Source organism: Danio rerio, chromosome 12 (genome assembly GCF_049306965.1).
Source record: "Danio rerio strain Tuebingen ecotype United States chromosome 12, GRCz12tu, whole genome shotgun sequence".
Taxonomy (NCBI): Eukaryota; Metazoa; Chordata; class Actinopteri; order Cypriniformes; family Danionidae; genus Danio; species Danio rerio.
Window position 1 is genome coordinate 3,489,203 of NC_133187.1, and position 19,143 is coordinate 3,508,345.

A 19,143-nucleotide genomic window follows, 5' to 3' on the forward strand; every position below is an offset into this window, starting at 1 on the left:
AAGTTGGCAAAATAGTGGCATAGTCATTTAAAGGTAATCTGGGTCTAAATCTAAAGTGGCTCACACGTGTAGGTGCAAATGTGGCCTTAAGACAGATGTGGGCCACTTTTGGCAAATATTTGGCGCAGTAAGCTCTGGCTTTTGCGGGTGTGAGCCTATAGGGGCCCAGAGAAGATATGGCAAATGTGGCCCAGTTAACTTAAAACATATGTGGGCCACTTTTGGCAAATATTCGGCACAGTAAGCTCTGGCTTTTGCGGCTGTGAGCCTAATGTGGCCCAGAGAAGATATGGCAAATGTGGCCCAGTTAACTTAAAACATATATGGGCCACTTTTGGCAAATATTCGGCACAGTAAGCTATGGCTAATGCGGATGTGAGCCTATAGGGGCCCAGAGAAGATATGGCAAATGTGGCCTAGTTATCCTAAAACAAATGTGGGCCACAGTTGGCAAAATAGTGGCATAGTTATTTAAGGGTAATCGGGGTCTAAACCTAAAGTGGCTCACACGTGTAGGTGCAAATGTGGCCCAGTTACCTTAAGACAGATGTGGGCCACTTTTGGCGAATATTCGGCACAGTAAGCTATGGCTAATGTGGCTGTGAGCCTATAGTGGCCCAGAGAGGATGTGGCAAATGTGGCCCAGTTATCCTAAAACAAATGTGGGCCACATTTGGCAAATATTTAGCACAGTTAGCTCTGGTTAATGTGGCTGTGAGCCTAAAACGGCCCAGAGAAGATATGGCAAATGTGGCCCAGTTATCTTAAAACACATGTGGATCACATAGACTAAAGTCACCATCATGGAGAAAAGTGTTTGCTTTAGTTGGGCTCATAGCCCTGAACCTCCTATTATACATTTTCTTTTGGGCCGCTTTAACTTTTAAGAACTTTGCTTGAAGTTTGTTCATTACAGCAAACAAAATGAAGTGAGGCACAACCTGTGATGAAATAATATAATTCACTGATGGTTACCAATGTTTAATCCATTATTAGAAGTAATAGGACAGATCTGGGCTAGAATAAAAGCAAACTGTGGCCCAGAATAGGGTCAGTTCTGGTTCATTTGGTTGAATTATGGCTAATACGTGGTATTGCTTTGGCTTATTTGTGGCCCAGATCTGACAAACCGGAGCCGACCGCCCAGAGCCATCATTTCATTCAGTTTGTGGTCCAGATGTAAGTGTCTGGTGTGGGCCAGATCTGGGCCAGAATAAAAGTAAACTGTGGCCCAGAATAGGGCCAGTTCTGGTTTATTTGGTTGAATTCTAGCTGATATGTGATATTGCTATGGCTTAATTGTGGCCCAGATCTGGCAAACAGGAGAGGACCGCCCAAGTGCCATCATTCCATGCGGTATGTGGGCCGGATGTATGGGCCGGATTTGAGTCAAATGAATTTTGCTGGCTGGATGGTGATTTAAAGTGCTTATTCTCATTTTTAAGTGGCGTTGAATAAAAGCGTTTGCTAAATGAATAAATGTACAGTAAATGTGATGCTTGACCACAACCAATCATAAGAATAACTTTTTTAGCTACTGATATTTATACATCAGAGAAAGCGCGCTATATCTGGATCTCTAATGCTTACCGCTCTTCCATTCTGGGTGGCACATCCTGAGGTCGCGGCACATGCGGGCGGGGTTGGCCTGGGTTCCTTCGGGGCTGCGGATGTTCTCGATCTTCTGGCTCAAAGATTTAAGACTGGTGTCGACCTCAGAGTCGCGGTCACGAACGCTGGCGTCATCGGCTCTGTAGCCTCCACGGAGAGGATCGGGACCCTTCTCCTGCTGTGGCATGGGCAGGAAGGGCTCACCGGGACCGGCTGATCCTGGAGGGCCTGGGGGTCCAGGAAGACCAGGAGCACCCTACAGCAAAACAAAATCACAATCAATATATACAGTTGAAGTCAGAATTATTAGCCCCCCTGTATATTTCCCACCCCCAATTTCTGGTTAACAAAACTTTAAGACATTTCTAAACATAATCGTTTTAATAACTCATCTCTTATTTTATCTTTGCCATGATGACAGTGCATAACATTTGACTAGATATTTTTCAAGATACTGGTATTCAGCTTAAAGTGACATTTAAAGGACAAACTAGGTTAATTAGGTAAAATTATGGCAATTAGGCAAGTCTTTGTATAACACTGGTTTGTTCTGTAGACAATTAAAACAAATACTGCTTAAAGGGGGATAATAATATTGACCTTGGTTTAAAAAAAAATAAAAACTGCTTTTATTCTATCCGAAAAAAACAAACAAGATTTTCTCCAGTGAAAAAAATATTATAGGAAATACTGTGGAAAATTCCTTGCTCTGATAAACATCATTTAGGAAATATTAGAAAAAGGAGGGCGAATAATTTTGACGTAAACTTCACATATACAAGGTTCCCACTTAAAGTCAAATGTGAAATTCCCCGACTTTTACTACCTAAAAAAAAAAAAATATATATATAGTAATAATAATAACAGGCAAAAAAACAGCCAGCAGATGTGTTCATCAGTCCTTCCAGGAGTTTGTGATTCTGCGTTTGCTGAATTAAACTCAAAATAAAGCTAATTAAATTTATTTTGGTTACTTTTGAGTCATTCATGTATCAAATATGATGCAGTAGGCTTTATAAGATTAAGAGGTAAACACATTCTCTCCATGTTTCTCAGTGTTTTCTTTCTAAAAACTATAGACCATTTTGAGGGATGTAAACAAAAATAATTAATTTTCATAGCTTTCGAGATTTCAAAAAAGGTCCAAATATTGATAAATAATGTCATGATAGCTGTTTTAATGTTAAGTCATAATTGAATTGCCTCTTGTTACAGTTATGAAATAGTATGACAACTAGCAGGAAATGTTCATGGGCCAATGAGGAAAGTGGATTCTGGAGGGCCGATGTCCTGGTAAGTTTAGTTCCAACCTCAGTCAAACACACCTAGGCAAGCTAATCAAGCTCTTACTAGGCTCTCTCATCTGTGCAGGTGTGTTGAGGCAAGTTGGAGCTAAAATCTGAAATTGGGTACCCCTGGTCTATAGAAACCAATGTTTCTTGATGTGAATAAGTAATAACAGACTAAATTGGTGTATTTTTCACAGCAAAACATGTCAAAAATTGAGAAAAGTCAGCACAAAATAAGTATTTTCAGGCTGCAATAATCAGATATTTTCCATGCAAAATCTAACAGGGACTATTTGAGCACTGAGCAGACAAAAAAAAAACAGCCACATACAGTATTTTAAAGGCCTTGTGACTATTTTGATTGCTGGTTGATGAGCTGAAAAAGCAATAAAAACTAGCCTGACCATTACAACAAGCAAAACGTTTAGCAAAAGCAAAAAAAAAAAGAAAAAAAATCTCATTAAGGGGAAGTCAGATTTAAAATGACAACTAAATTCCCTAATAATCCATGACTTAAACATAAATATATAAAATTCCCAGACTGTCATTGTCTGGGATAGACATTATAAGCTTCCATTATTTTCCAGAAATGACATGCTCTGTTAAAACATGTATATATGTACATTATTATAACCTCAAAGTGGTCAAAGTGCTGATTTGAAACTTACAGCAGGTCCCATTTCTCCAGAGCGACCACGTGGTCCAGGAGGTCCAACAGGTCCAGGCACGCCATTCATACCATCCTTACCAGGAGAGCCATTGGAGCCGGCTGGTCCCTGTGAAGAAAAAGGAAATCAATAGAGTATTAAAATGACCACTTCTGCTCCAAATCACTGCACAAAACACTGCAGATTTACATGTTATCTATTTTATGGTGCTTTTTTGTAGATCTTGGTCACCATTTATTATCATAGTTTAGAAAAGAGCAGCAGGAACTTTCTGCTTAACATCTATTTTAGTCTTCTATGGAAGAATGAAAGTTATATGAGATTAATAATACAGTACTTTCATGTAAAGGGATTTACTGCATACTTAATAGCAAATATCAACAGCTAGATTGTTTATATGTTGCATAAACAACTATAAATGGAATAAAAATGAACATAAGGATGCTCATGTAGCTCATACACTTAAAAACAAAGGCTCATTATTGCTTAAAGGGACAGTTGAGCCAAAACTGAAAATTCTGTTATCGTTTACTCATAATTCACCCGTTCAAGTTTTTTTCTTCTGTTGAACACAAAAGAAGATGTTTTGAAAAAGGTTGTAAACCGTTAACCATTGACTTCCATAATATTTTTTTCCACTATGAATGTCAATGTTTACTGGTTTCTAACATTCTTCAAAATCTCTTCTTTTGTGGTCAACAAAAACTGCAACTCATAAAGGTTTGGAAAAACATGAGGGTGAATATATAGTTAATAAATGTTTATTTTTAGGTAAACTAATCTTTAAAGGAAGCAAAAGTTGTTCTTTCATGGCAGCTAATGGATTATTAGACATGAAAAGTTTAAGATTGTAAACATTAACACCATAATTCTCGGTAGAGCTGCTTTGAAACAATGTGTTGGTTTGAAACAATGTGTAGATGTTATACTTACACGAGGTCCGGCAGGGCCAGTGGCTCCGGCGGGTCCTTGTTCACCGGAAGTTCCCTTAAAAACATTCGGAAAGCATTACAAATAAGTAAAAATACAGGACTGTGCAAATGTCTACCTATCTAAAAGGTATGGAGCAAGTGCACGGTGTGAACTATACCTTTAATACACAAACAGAAAATATGGGAAACATGTACATAATATTCAAAACAAAATTACTTTAAAAGTCTAGCTTTAGATGTCTGTTTAAAATGACCCTTTTATAACTTTTTCTCATTTCCGATATGATGTGCTATTTAATATCAAGCATCTTTCAGCATTTCTAATAGTTCTTCGTTAGATTTAACAGGCTCTTTCTTTTTCTCTCCAGGTGAATCTCATGCTGCCTATACATACTCTATATAGCATTCAGGTCTGGACTCTGTGCAGGCCATTCCATGACTGTCTTTGTTGCCAAAGGTGATTTCATTACATTAGCAGTGTTTTTGGGATTATTATCAAGCTGAAAATGAAAACTATTACAAATTAGATGCTTTCTAGTAGGAATTACATGACGGATTAAAACCTGTCTGTACTTTTTTTTTTTTTTTAGGATTCACAATGCCATCAATTCAGCCAATATTGACACCAGCTCTGGCAGAAATGGAAATCAAACCAAGTCAGAAACCTCCCTCCATTCTTCCATCTCACTCAAACTCTTTCTTTCATATGTCTTAAATAATTAGTCCCAAAATTCCAACTAGAACCTGTGTTTTCTGGTTGTATTTTAATAAAGAGAATAAGAAGTAATATTTAATGTCATTATACTCTCACTAAAACAACAAACGTAACTAGGGGCCTAATACTTTTGCCCAGTACTGTCCAAACAAAAACAAAAAAACGTGAGTAAGTGATATTTCTTAAATGAACAGTGTGTGTGACTGTGATCTAATGCTCACGTACAGGAGGTCCAGGAACTCCAGGCATGCCAGAGAGACCGCGGTGTCCCTTCATGCCTCTCTCTCCAGCCTCTCCAGCCTCACCTCTGTCTCCACGAGGACCAGCGGGACCCTGCATGAACAGACAACACAATTGATCAGGGGTGATTGATCACAATTGATCATTAGCCTTGTAAGGTTGCAAGTTAAATTATATGTATATAACTTAATTTTTCCCAAATCCATCGTTCCAATGAACATCCACAAACATGTGTGGCTGTGACTACTCCTGTGTAGTTAGAAGCAGAGATCCCTGGTTGTGTTCTATTCCCAGTTATCCCCCCTATGCCCTATTCATTTCAAATGTTCCAACATTCACTTTAAATGAATAAAAACTTAAAGTTGAATAAATGATAAATACATACCAGGGCTCCACGAACACCAGCAGGACCAGAAGGACCAGCAGGACCAGCAGGACCCTGAGAGGAAAAGAGAGAAAATTTACAAATCAGACCTTTTATTATACCATATGCAATGCATGACACAAGATACTTCAAATTTATAACTATTTTTGTTTGTTCAAATGTAAGTTATTTTTTTATGCCAGCAGTTTTAAACAATACTAAAAATATAAAATAATAATAAACAATATAAAAATAATATTCATTACTTAATTAAAATGGTAATAACTTAAACTTAAATAAAAATATTACTAAAATAACTAGTGAATAATTTTTAAAAAGATACAAAAATAATCAAAACATTGGTGCGGAGAACAACTATTAACTAGTGGCTTAATACAAATCAATTATTAAGCTATTGGCTGTTTACTAGTACTTATTAAGTACATATTCTGCATGATCTCATTCTAAAACCCTAATCCTACCCAATACTGAAACCCAACTACTACCTTTATAACTATAAATAAGAAGCAAATTAGGAGATAATTAAGTTAAAATTTACAGTTAATGGTTTGATAATACCAAGCATTGTACTTTAAAATAAAGTGTGACCAAAACTAAACTAAAAATGAAAAGATATAGGAAATAAAACCTTTTATCAGCATATTAACAACATCTATGATAACTTATGGTGGACACTGCTATAGTGGCTCCTTCTGGAATGCTTCCATGTGCTTACTTGTTTACAGTAATTAGATGTACACTATTAAAAATACAAATAGAAGCTTTTAAATAATATTGGTCATTTTTCAAAGAATCAAAACATTGGTATGGAGGCCAACTAATAATTAGTGGCTTATTACAAACCAATTATTAAGCTATTGGCTGTTTATTAGTACTTATAAAGTACATATTCTCCATGATCTCCTTCTACAACCCTAATCCTACCCAATACCGAAACCCAACTACAACCTTTATAACTATAAATAAGAAACAATTTAGGAGATAATTAAGTTAAAATTTACAGTTAATGGTTTGTTAATACCAAGAATTGAACTTTAGAATAAAGTGTGACCAAAACTAAACTAAAAATGAAAAGATATAAGAAATAAAACCTTTTATCAACATATTAACAACATCTATAATAACTTATGGTGGACACTGCTATAGTGGCTCCTTCTGGAATGGTTACTCCATGATCTCATTCCACAACATTAATTCTACCCAATACCGAAACCCAACTACTACCTTATAACTATAAATAAGAAGCAAATTAGGAGATTGTTAAATTAAAATTTACAATTAATGGTTTGTTAATACCAAGAATTTTACTTTAAAATAAAGTGTGACCAAAACTAATCTACATAAGAAAAGATAAAAGAAATAAAACCTTTTATCAACATATTAACAGCATCTATATAACATATAATGGACACCGCTATAGTGGCTCCTTCTGGAATGGTTACTCCATGATCTCATTCTACAACCATAATCCTACCCGATACCTAAACCCAACTACTATCTTAATAACTGTAAATAATAAGCAAATTAAAAGATTATTGAGCTAAAAGTCACAGTTAATGGTTTATTTATAGTGGGAATTCACCTTAAAATCAAGTGTGATCAAAATTTAAATAAAAAATGAAATAAAAATATAAAAATACAACCTTTTATCAACATAATAACAACATCTATAATAACATAAGATTGACACTATAATACTATACACTATAAAAAGATTGATACTAGCTATATTGTCTCATTCTGGAGTTGAACGTGCTTACTTCAGTATTTAGATGATTAAAAAAATAGACATAGAGCCTTTTAAATGATTCTGACCATTTTTGGAAATAATATGAGCATTTAAAACTTACAGCCTCTCCACGATCTCCAGTCTTTCCAGATGGACCAATAGGACCAGGGGCTCCGGGAGCACCAGGGGCACCAGGAGGACCACTGTTTCCAGACTCACCACGGTCTCCCTACAATTGCAGAAAAATGATGCTTGAAATGGATAGATCTTTCACGTGTTCATTTACATATTGATAGGCATTCATTTAATATTAAAGGAGGAATAAATAAAGCGAGAGAGAGCGAATGTCGAGTATTATTGAGAGTACACTACTTGAAACGTTTTTAATAGTTATCATCATGTAAGGACATAAAGATTTAGGTACATTTGCTGTTCTTGCTTATTTCATATTGCATATTTTTTATTGTAACGTGAACTTAAAATGCCAAAAACTGCTTTTATTGTAGCCGAAATAAAACAAATAAGACTTTCTCCAGAAGAAACAATATTATAGGAAATACTGTGAAAAATTCCATAATTTGGGAATTGTTAGAAAAAGGAGGGCCAATAATTTTGACTTCAACTTCATATATGCAAGGTTCACACTCAAAGCCAAATGTAAAATTCTCTGACTTTTACTGACTAAAACGAGAATTTCCATGACCTATAGTAATAATAATAAATAAAAGTCATTAAATAAACAGGCAGCTGATGTGTTGATGATGGATAAATATCAATGTAATTATGCTGTTTTTTTGTAGATATATTTGTTAGATTATATTAAAATCATAGATTTTTAATACATATTTGATAACCATGTTTTTTAATAGTTATCATGTACAAATGTAAACATTTAGGCAAACTTATTTTACTTGCTTTTTTAACGATGCATAGTTTTTTCTGTTATGGAAGATGATGGATAATGTTTAATGTAATTATGCTGATATAATGTGGTAGATGTATTATATTTGTATTATTTTAATACATGTTTAAGATTATAGCAAAATTATAGATTTATATTTGTAATCATATCTTATTAACATGTACAATATGCATACAAAAATACCCTTGAAGCAAGTTATTTATGTGTTATATTGCAGTATTCAGCTGCATGCAAAAAAATAAATTTTTTTGTAAAATGTATTTTTTAAAAATAAAATTAAAACAGAATGTAAAATGAGTCTAATTTAACTATATATTTTATAAGGCTTTAAAAGGGATTCACTAAGGTAAAAAAATGTTTCACCATAAGTCAATTAGGCAGTTTCTGTTTCTACTAATAAGCACTGCCCACTAAATTGTGTATTTACTGCAGACTGCAGCAGCAAAGAGATTTTTCAAGGAACACCACAGTGACAGTGAGTTTGAAGAGACCCAAAAATCCTCCTGTTTTGTCTCTTCTTCAAATTCACAACAGTAATAATATGTGTAATTGTGCTCACCTTTGGTCCAGGAGGACCATCACGGCCAGAAACACCATCATGTCCAGGGTTACCCTGCAGATTTGAAGGCATAAGAAATATTATTCATTTAGAACAGCATTTGGTTATTTCATAAGATCACCAATAAAGTTTGCTGACCTCACGTCCAGCCTCACCAGGGGCTCCACTCAATCCAGGGGGTCCCATTGGTCCAGGGGGTCCACGTTCACCAACAGGCCCAGAGGGTCCCTGCTTTCCTGGCTCTCCCTGTAGTGCACGAGTATAATGGACATTTACATTCATGCATTCAACAGACGCTTCAATCAAAAAAAGAGACTTACAATAATGGAGAATATGAATAAAGTCAATTATCAACAGACTTATCTGAAAATTAAGCTTACGAAACAGGATTCATAACCTGTTTTATGGTCTTCCAAATTAAACGATAGAGTCGATTTATTCATCTATTATTTCTATTATTTTCTATCTATCTATTTTATTTATTTATTTATTTTTTATTTATGTTTTAATGCCATTTCAGCAGCATTGGCTATATTCATGGCAACACCTAAACTAAATATACAATATATAACATGCAATCAAATCAGTTTCATAACAAACATTCACTGTACAAAAACAAAACAATCAAATAGTAACAACACAGACAAAAGTCATATTCAATCTTTTAGTTTGATTAAATGTAAATATTCTAAAATTGCACCAGAAGGCACCCTTTCAATTATATTTTAAAAAGCGACTCACCTCTTTAAAGTTTTGTATGAACATAACAGCATATGACTTTTATTTAACTTTTATTTTATTTACATTACATTTGTCTTGTGCATTGTTTTCAGCTTTTGCTTAAACTTGTTTAATCAAACCTTTGTTTACCAGCATGTTGACGTCGTTTTAAATATTTGTTTACTCTTGAGACTCACTTTAAGTTCTATTTAATGTATGAAAAGTGCTATACAAAAAACAGTCTTATCATTACTATTATTGCTTCTAAAATGTGACATATTTCAATAAAATAGGATATTCAATTTAAAAATACAGCTACTGAAAATTGAACAATTCGCAAAAGAACATGTTGTATTATCTTAGGCTGTATTTTATAATGTAATATCTTCCCCCGTCTCTTCACCAACATCCCTGATTGGTGTTTGGTCCCACAACAAGGCGGGATAAAACTGTCACTCACATGAGATCCACCAATCAAACAATTGGACAAAGTCAAGTCCCACCCTACTATTGCTATAATTTTCAACCAATTCAATGTTCTCAACCAACCTTCTCTCTCTCTACAATCCAACCCGCTCTTTAAGATCCCAAAACTCTTGTAGGGCTTCTTGTAGTATACCCACAATAGCAAAGTCCACTAAAGGAGGTCAAGCCTTTTCATATATGGCTCCAAAACTCTGGAGTAGCCTTTCTGATATTGTGCGAGGCTCCAACAAGTTTGTTCTATTGACATGTTGTTTTTAAGTTTAAAGATGCTATTATTTACTTTTATTTGTTTCTCTTTTGTTATTATTTATTTAGCTGTGAAATAAATAAATTATACATAAAATATATCTTGATCTAGATTGTATGTTGACTTTAATGTAGATCCAAATAATCCTAAAATAAAATCTAATATCTATATAAATCTGTTGTCGGAGTACTTACAGAAGGACCTGCCAAGCCGCCGAAACCTCTCTCTCCTCTCTGTCCAGGAAGACCAACAATACCACGAGATCCAATAACACCAGGGGGTCCAGGAGCTCCAGCGAGACCCTAAAGACAAGAAAGAGGTATAAAAGACCATTAAGATTCAAAGACATCATGTGTTTGCACTGCACTGACACTATTGCATGAACAACAATTTAACTATAGTGAGCTGGTTAATGACCATATTGATATCTGAGCGGTTCAGATATAGGTTCATAATTGATTAACTGCAAATAGGGATGCAGTGATTAACCAATTTCACTATTAATTGTGCTTTGATTCATCATGGTTAATCAACTGTAAAGGCTTAGCTTTACTGCATTTCTGTTGCATGAAATGAAATTATTAAATTCCAGAGATGTGGACCTTGTTTCGTTGCTTTATTTATGTTCATTGTACTGTATTTTTCAAAAGGCAAGTATATCGTTGAAGTCAAAAGGTAGCTAGAGTTTTTTTTATTATTATTTGGGTGCTAAAAGATCTAGAAAAAATGCACAAAATTAAAATACAGAACAATGTTGTAATGCAGTAGATTAAAAAAGGCTTCTAGATTACATTTATCTACATTTGTTAGATTTATGTCTCGTATATTTAATTCCAAACAGATTTTTATTTTGATTGCTAGTTATTTTCAGTTAAATAAATGAAATTATTAGTTGTTAATGTCAAAAAGTTTTATTTTAAGGAGAGAAATTGACTCTATTGTGTGTTATTAATATACTGTGTAGTTTTCATGTCATTTTATGAAATAATAGTGTTATAAAATTAATGAATGTATAGTAATCCTGTTAACCTTGAAACTGTGATTATTCCTCAGACAATAATCACACCAACAAAATCTGTAATCATTGTAATATCCTCTATCTGCAATATATAAACATTTGTGAAACAAACTGAATGAACTTTAGCTGAATTTAAAGCTGATCTTGTCATTGAACTAAACTGAATTAACATTAAGCCAAACTAAGCTGTATAATGACAATATTGGAAGTGTTGGAAATATGATTACTTACAAGAGGACCATCGGGACCAGGGCTACCCCTCTCTCCGGAGGGTCCTGGGGGTCCAGCAGCTCCAGCCTCTCCAGGACGGCCAGCGGGTCCCTTCTCACCACGGGCTCCTCTTTGTCCCTCTTTACCAGCAGGACCAGTAGGTCCAGGGGGTCCAGAAGCACCCTGAGATTGACAAACAGAAGGCATTAAATTAAATTAATCTAAAGTAAAAAAAAAAAACAAAGACTAAGAGAAGCTAGTAATGCTACATAAAGTATGAAGTCAGTCATAAACATTTGCTTAAATCAGAGATTCACAAATATATTTTGCAAGCCGACCCCTTTATTTTATATCATATTCACAAGTTTACAATATGTCTATTTTCTAGTGGCCACATGAAATTCACATAAAAAAGTAAAGTAAATATTTTACTATTTAAATTTATAAGCTGTATTTTTGCAATCGCTATTTTTAGCACTCTATTTTTGGCAAAGCCGGATTTAGACCTGGCTTAGAATGAATAATACTTACTGAGGGGCCTGGAGGTCCGACTCTACCAGCAGCACCAGGGAAACCAGTAGCACCCTAATAAAACAAAAACACGAACAGACTGCTATAAAACAACCTGAAAGACACACTGCAATAGCATTTTGTGGGGAAAATGATGCCAAAAAGAGATTTAAAAATTATTATGATTGCATTACATATCATTTGATATCATAAAATGTCAGAAATGCATAGTTTACGAAACAAAACATGTATATTTTTTTGCAAAGAAAGTCATGCATTTTAAGTGTGAGGCTAATTTTAGTTAATTAATATCATAATAATACTAATACTAATGCTAATACTACTACAACTAATAATAATACTAATAGTAATCTAAACAACAAAAATAAATGATAGTCTTAATTTTAAAAACTATTATATTATTTGAGTTTAGGTATATATTTTGTATATATTATTTGAGTTTACGTATATATTCTGTAATTCTAAACTATTCTTTTTTATTTACTTTTTTAAAATTTATTTTTATTACTTTCTCAGAAAACTGTGTATTGTGTAAGTAGACCAAGGAGAGGAAAAAAAAAAAAAAAAATTATATATATATATATATATATATATATATATATACATAACTTGTATTCTATAATTATGAAAGCAAATATTCTGTTTTAATTTTATATGGATACGTATAATGTGGAGGATCTAGTATAAAAAAGTAACTATATATATATTACAACATAACATACTAAAATAGGTAAAACAACACTAGAAATAAGCAAAAAAAAAAAAAAAAACTGACATAATAATAAAAAAATACATTATTAAAATTACAATTTAATAAAAAACACTGAATAACTTGGTAGTGAAAGTAAAATTGTTCTTTTTAGTGTGTAATAAATTGTAATAATGCAATAAATAGTGCGTAAAAACACACTTACAGGAGGTCCAGCACCACCACGAGCACCTTTAGGTCCAGTAGCACCAGCAGGTCCCTATCAACAACAAACAATAAGTTAACAACACTTATATCAACACCAACAAAAAAAAAAGTTTATCTGCTTCTAATGCTGATGATATTACCTGTGGTCCAGAAGCTCCAACGGGTCCAGCAGGTCCAGGAGCTCCAGCGTCACCCTTGGGTCCGGAGTCTCCAGTCTCTCCTTTAGCACCAGGCTGTCCATTGCCACCCTGCATTAAGAGAAGAGATAGTTAACCTCAAATTGAAACCCCTCATGGTGGGAAATGATTGAGAAGAGACTGCTTTACTTACAGGAGGTCCAGCAAAACCAGCAGGTCCAGGAGCACCGACTTCACCGCGCTCACCCTGAGATAGGACAAAAATCAAAATGCATCAGTGACATGCACTACATTGTTTATATATAATCCCATACATACTGTGCAAAGCTTGAAGCAGGACCTCCTGTATGACTTATTTAATAAACTCTAAAGAAATGACAAATTGCTTGCATGTTTGTTTGAGTTATTCAAATTTTATGCATTAGACTTCTGCGGGTTATCTAGTGTGACATAATGAAAAAAATAAGAATAAAAATACTTGATTTTAATCTGAGCAAAAAGGTGCCATTTTCAAAATAAAAGTCTGATTTACAAATCAGAAGGCATGCAGTAGACTATGTGCAAAAGATTCTTAAAAATGTAGATCAAATATGATACACTAGGCTAATTCTGCTAATACATTTTGCATGCAACTGCTTGGAAGTTAGCATTATCTTTTGCTCCTTATGTCTATGTTTCAAGATATTTAATTTCTGTAATAACTTACAGGGCCTCCACGAGGTCCAGTCAATCCTGGGGGTCCAACAGCACCAGGCTCTCCCTAAAACACATCCAAATACAAAGCTGATTTAGTATCAACATTATTCTTTTATCCTTTTATTAAGTGACCAATTTAAAATGACTTTGAAGCTGAAACGTAATTGCTTGACAACATTGGTGTTAATCTTTCAATGCTATCTAATAAATGTTTCATATGTCTTTACCTTATCACCAGGAGCACCACTGGGTCCAGGAGGTCCAATAGGGCCGGTCATGCCACGCACGCCATCTTTGCCAGGAGCACCATCAGGACCCTTAGGACCACCATCACCCTAAAGAGAAAGCACAGCATCAATACTGTTTATAAAGCTATACTGAAATAGGTGAAAATGTACCGAAACGTTCTGTCATATTAAGAACAAGAATCATTGGATGAAATATTAAAAGACAATTTAGGTTAAGTAAGGGCAACAAAAGCAGTCATAAGGGTCAATAAATCTTTTACAGTTCTCTATTTATGTATGGTTTGTTAGGATAGGACAATATTTAGTTGCGATATATCTATATGAATATCTGGAATATGAACATTTTTAAAACCCCAACTGAGAAAATCACCTTTAAAGTTCTTTGAAAAGCATATCACTAATCACAAATTATATTTGACATATTAATTGTAGGGAATTTTCAAAATATCTTCATGGAGCATGATCTAAACCTAATTAAAAACAATATAATTTTGTGTTTTTACAATGTATTATTGGCCATTTATACACTGTAAACAGCTATTACTTAAAATAAACGAGTAAATCCATTACCGTAAAAGTGACTAATTGATTTTACTTAAATAAATGTTGGTTCTGTTGTAATTTATAAATGTTAAGTTCATGTAACTTAATTTTTTAGAATTATGCACATACTTTTTCATACATTTACCTAATAATTGATAATGGGTCTACTCACTTTTTAAAAGTAAAATCAACTAAACACTTTTTACAGTGTACACATGTGATGGACAACTAAAGTCTACATATAATTAAGTCTATAATGTGCATTTTGTATCTATCTATCTATCTATCTATCTATCTATCTATCTATCTATCTATCTATCTATCTATCTATCTATCTATCTATCTATCTATCTATCTATCTATCTATCTATCTATCTATCTATCTATCTATCTATATCTATCTATATCTATCTATCTATCCATCCATCTATCCCCAACACTCATGAACGCTAACTCGGATATCATTTTGCACAAATATCTGATGGTAGAATGTCAAAATGCTGCAGATGAATGAGTGTAATAATCTTACTCTGTCTCCTCGGGCTCCGGGCATTCCTCCAGCACCGCGCTCTCCGGGCATTCCCTGCATCCCTGCGGGTCCGACACCACCGTTGGCTCCAGCGGCACCAGGCTCTCCCTGAACACACAAAAAGCATCAGGTTATTTCTCTGACATCTCTGTACTGCATTTTACATTTGCCATACATTTATTAATTTTGTAAATGCTTTTATCCAGATAAACTTACAAGCTCTCACCCAAAAAGGACAATCTTTACTTGTGTTAAACCTTTATGAGTTCTGTTTTTTTGTTGATCACAAAAGAAGATATTTAGAAAAATGTTGGAAACCGGTGACTATTGACTTCTATAGTATTTGTTTTTCCAACTATCGATGGCAATGTTTACAGGTTACCAACATTGTCAAACTATCTTCTTTTGTTTTTAGACGAACAAAACCACTTGAAGGAGAGTAAATATTGAGTACATTTTCAATTTTGGGTGAACTATCCCTTTAAATTCCTAGAGAGTTCCGATATTTAAATTCTATGTCAAGTTATTATTTTTATTTATTTAATTTTTTAGTACTGATGACGGGAATACAAATATATATCTCATTATGTTATTGAAACAGGAGTCTTACCTTTGCACCATCATTACCAGGGGATCCAGGGGCTCCACGAGGGCCGGTTGGGCCACCAGGTCCAGGGGACCCACGCTCACCAGGGAAACCTCGGTCACCCTACGGGAGACATTTACAACATTACTCTACTGTATTTCATTACAAGTAAACAGAAACTACTGTAGTTGTTTATATTTAAAGGTGCTGTGAAGTGCTTTGAAATGTGCAGTACTGTGTGATGTCTGACAAAGACAGGGAGGGGCATAGAGTAGCTCCTCCCCTTTAAAAAAATAGCCAATAGCGTTTGATTTGCATGGAATGTATAACACTACATTTTTAAAATGTGAAATAATCAAGCAATATATATATTTTTAAACAGCTTTTACATCATTTCATACTATAAAATATTGCTTTTCTATTTATTTCTTTTTCTTTCTTTTGCATCTATATTTTGTTTTAAAGTATGTTGTTAATTGAAAAACAACATACAGATACAAAAAGAATTTCCTATATATGTATATATGTATATATATATATATATATATATATATATATATATATATATATATATATATATATATATATATATATATATATATATATATATATATATATATATATATCAGTAATAGTGCGAATACATTTAATAAGTGCAAAAGCGGAAAACAGAGGTGTGTATTACAGATTGAGATGAAGGATATTTATGTGAATATACTCACTCTGGGACCAGAAGGGCCAGAAGGACCAGCTTCACCAGGAAGACCCTGTTAAACAATCAACATAATCAATAACACAGATTAAATGCTGATTGGCTTTTTTAATATGAAATGATTGTTTACAATACGCTTGATTATGGTGACTTAACCTAAACTCCATACAGCAAGCATACAGTAAAACAAACAAAAAAACTCAGACAACAGCTATAATTGTTTGGATTTTGTTTGTATTGTTGTACAGGACACTATAGTTTATTTATGTAAATGAGGATAGCAAAATGAAGTAAACCGTGACATATTATACTCAAAAACTCTTCATACAAATGAGCCTGAGGGATTCCAGAAACTACAGTAATAAAAGTTGTGCAAATATTGTTATAATGCAGTTGTCTGAAGCAGTTTTGGTAATGTTTTTTTAATGCCATGTCAGCAACCAAGGCTTTTTTCATGGCAAGAACATTTTAATGTTAAATATACAATTAAAACAACAAACAAATGGTACATAAATTAAATAGGATTTTTAGCGCTAATACATTATAAAAATTCTAACATTATATCTGGTGCCACTTTGCTAAAAATGTCCTTAAGAGAGTTCAGTTCATTAAAAAGCCTTCTGAATCATTACAAGCAGGACAGTGCTGGTCAATAGTGATCCATTAGATACTGTGCCTTTCAATCAAAGCATTATCAAGATGAGTTTGTTCTGACCAAGTTTGACTAGGAGTCATATTTTATGGTTATTTCCTAAACATTCATATTGTGAGAAATGCTCTGAGAAATCATTTTTGTTTTTACTCTAGACATGTTTGAGCGATCATCCATACCTGTTCACCGGGTTTGCCAGTCTCACCGGTAGCACCCTGTGCACCTGGAAGACCCTGGAAGAGAACAAATAATGATTGTATTAAATGACTAAATCAATTTTAAGTTTAGCTGGAAATACACCAGCATTATTGCACTACTCTCCTGTCTACCTGATTTGCTGGAATGTTTTTTTACTATATTTACTATTCTCTATTCTCATACCTGTCAACAATCCCGTTTTTCCAGGGATTCTCCCGTATTTTACAGTTCTATCCCGGGGGAATCCCTTATTATGGTGGGTGTATCCCTTATTTTCACAACCGAATGTTGACAGGTATGTATTCTTCATCTATGTGATTTGACTCTACATTATAAAAAGCAGATGAATAAAACTAAATTACACCAATAGTGATGTTTCCGTCCAACCATTTTTATGCACTTTATGTAATATCACATTAAAAAAAATGAGGTAAAAATATAATTATTGCATGCAAAATAAAAATTTGCTTTTCATTTACTCTTTAGTTGATCCTTTTTATTTTTACCATTATTGTTGTCGTTAGCATTACTATTATTAATATTACTTAACAACTTCCTGCATTGCTGTATTTTGTTCATTTTATATATGCATGTCTTTTGTTATACTCAATGTTGTATGCTGATTGTCCACATCGTTTGTTTTGTTCACATAATTTCAAAATAAAATATAAAATTTGTTGAAAAATAAGATTGTTTTGACATAATATATATGTGTGTGATGTGTATATTGACTATTTCTATATAAATACACACATGCATGCAAATATTTGAGAAAATGTATTTATGTTTAGATTTAAAATATGATACAAACTGTATATAAATTTAAATATCGATGTAACAATATTGTTTTTATACAGTTTTGTTTCTATGTATACGTGTCTATCACCTACACATAATAAATATATTGCCTAATACTCAAAAAATTAAAAATTTTGTGCATAAATTTAGAAAATATGCATTAAAAACATGCACAAATTACATTTTCTTTTGGATAAATGCCACCAGTTAATCAGGAATTGATTATTTTTTTTCCCTTGACTTTTAGGATGGAAATGGTGATTTATTTGCAAATGCTTTATGCGATATTCCAGCTTTGCGCATGAATCAAAAGCTATTGATAATACTTACTTATTATTAAAAATACTAGGCATTTCTTCTAAATTACACAAGTAAAAGGGTCTGTGTTGATGATGAGCATCTAAAAATGTACCTGGAATCCAGAAGGACCAGCAGATCCCTGTTCTCCTTTCTCTCCAGCAGGTCCCTATGAGACGACAGGCCAGAACAAAGTCAGAACAGTTCACACTGAAATAATAGATTTGTAATACATCAAACTTTTAAAGGTTTTAGCAGACTTACAGCAGGTCCAGGAGCACCGGGACTACCGATATCACCATCCTTACCAGGAGCTCCCTTTGGAAATACAGAGAAACACACAATGATCATAATTCAATTCATTTGAATTCAACTCAGGTTTATTTGTATATTGCTTTTCACAATAATTATTGTTTCAAAGCAGCTTTAAAAAAAGGTGCACATTATTGCATTACAATCACATTCACAAAACTTAAGGTTATTAGTTGCATTACTTTATAAGTTACTAATAACTAATTGACTAGTAACTAATAGCTTTTAACAATTAAAGTTATTATGCATAAACATAG

General features: G+C 33.6%; 1 protein-coding gene across 2 annotated transcripts in view; it reads right to left on the reverse strand.

The window, feature by feature from the left end:
- The window catches only part of col1a1b (collagen, type I, alpha 1b), a 37,414-nt gene that overhangs the window by 4,875 nt on the left and 13,396 nt on the right, over positions 1-19,143 (reverse strand). For both annotated transcript variants that reach the window (XM_005155976.6, NM_201478.1), the window contains 22 exon segments: positions 18,839-18,892; positions 18,690-18,743; positions 17,461-17,514; positions 16,640-16,684; positions 15,942-16,040; positions 15,332-15,439; positions 14,239-14,346; positions 14,022-14,075; positions 13,509-13,562; positions 13,319-13,426; positions 13,177-13,230; positions 12,263-12,316; positions 11,753-11,914; positions 10,698-10,805; positions 9,189-9,296; positions 9,051-9,104; positions 7,691-7,798; positions 5,841-5,894; positions 5,441-5,548; positions 4,502-4,555; positions 3,569-3,676; positions 1,591-1,867 (listed from right to left, as the gene is read on the reverse strand). In XM_005155976.6, the coding sequence (XP_005156033.2) occupies positions 1,591-1,867; positions 3,569-3,676; positions 4,502-4,555; positions 5,441-5,548; positions 5,841-5,894; positions 7,691-7,798; positions 9,051-9,104; positions 9,189-9,296; positions 10,698-10,805; positions 11,753-11,914; positions 12,263-12,316; positions 13,177-13,230; positions 13,319-13,426; positions 13,509-13,562; positions 14,022-14,075; positions 14,239-14,346; positions 15,332-15,439; positions 15,942-16,040; positions 16,640-16,684; positions 17,461-17,514; positions 18,690-18,743; positions 18,839-18,892 (1,987 nt within the window).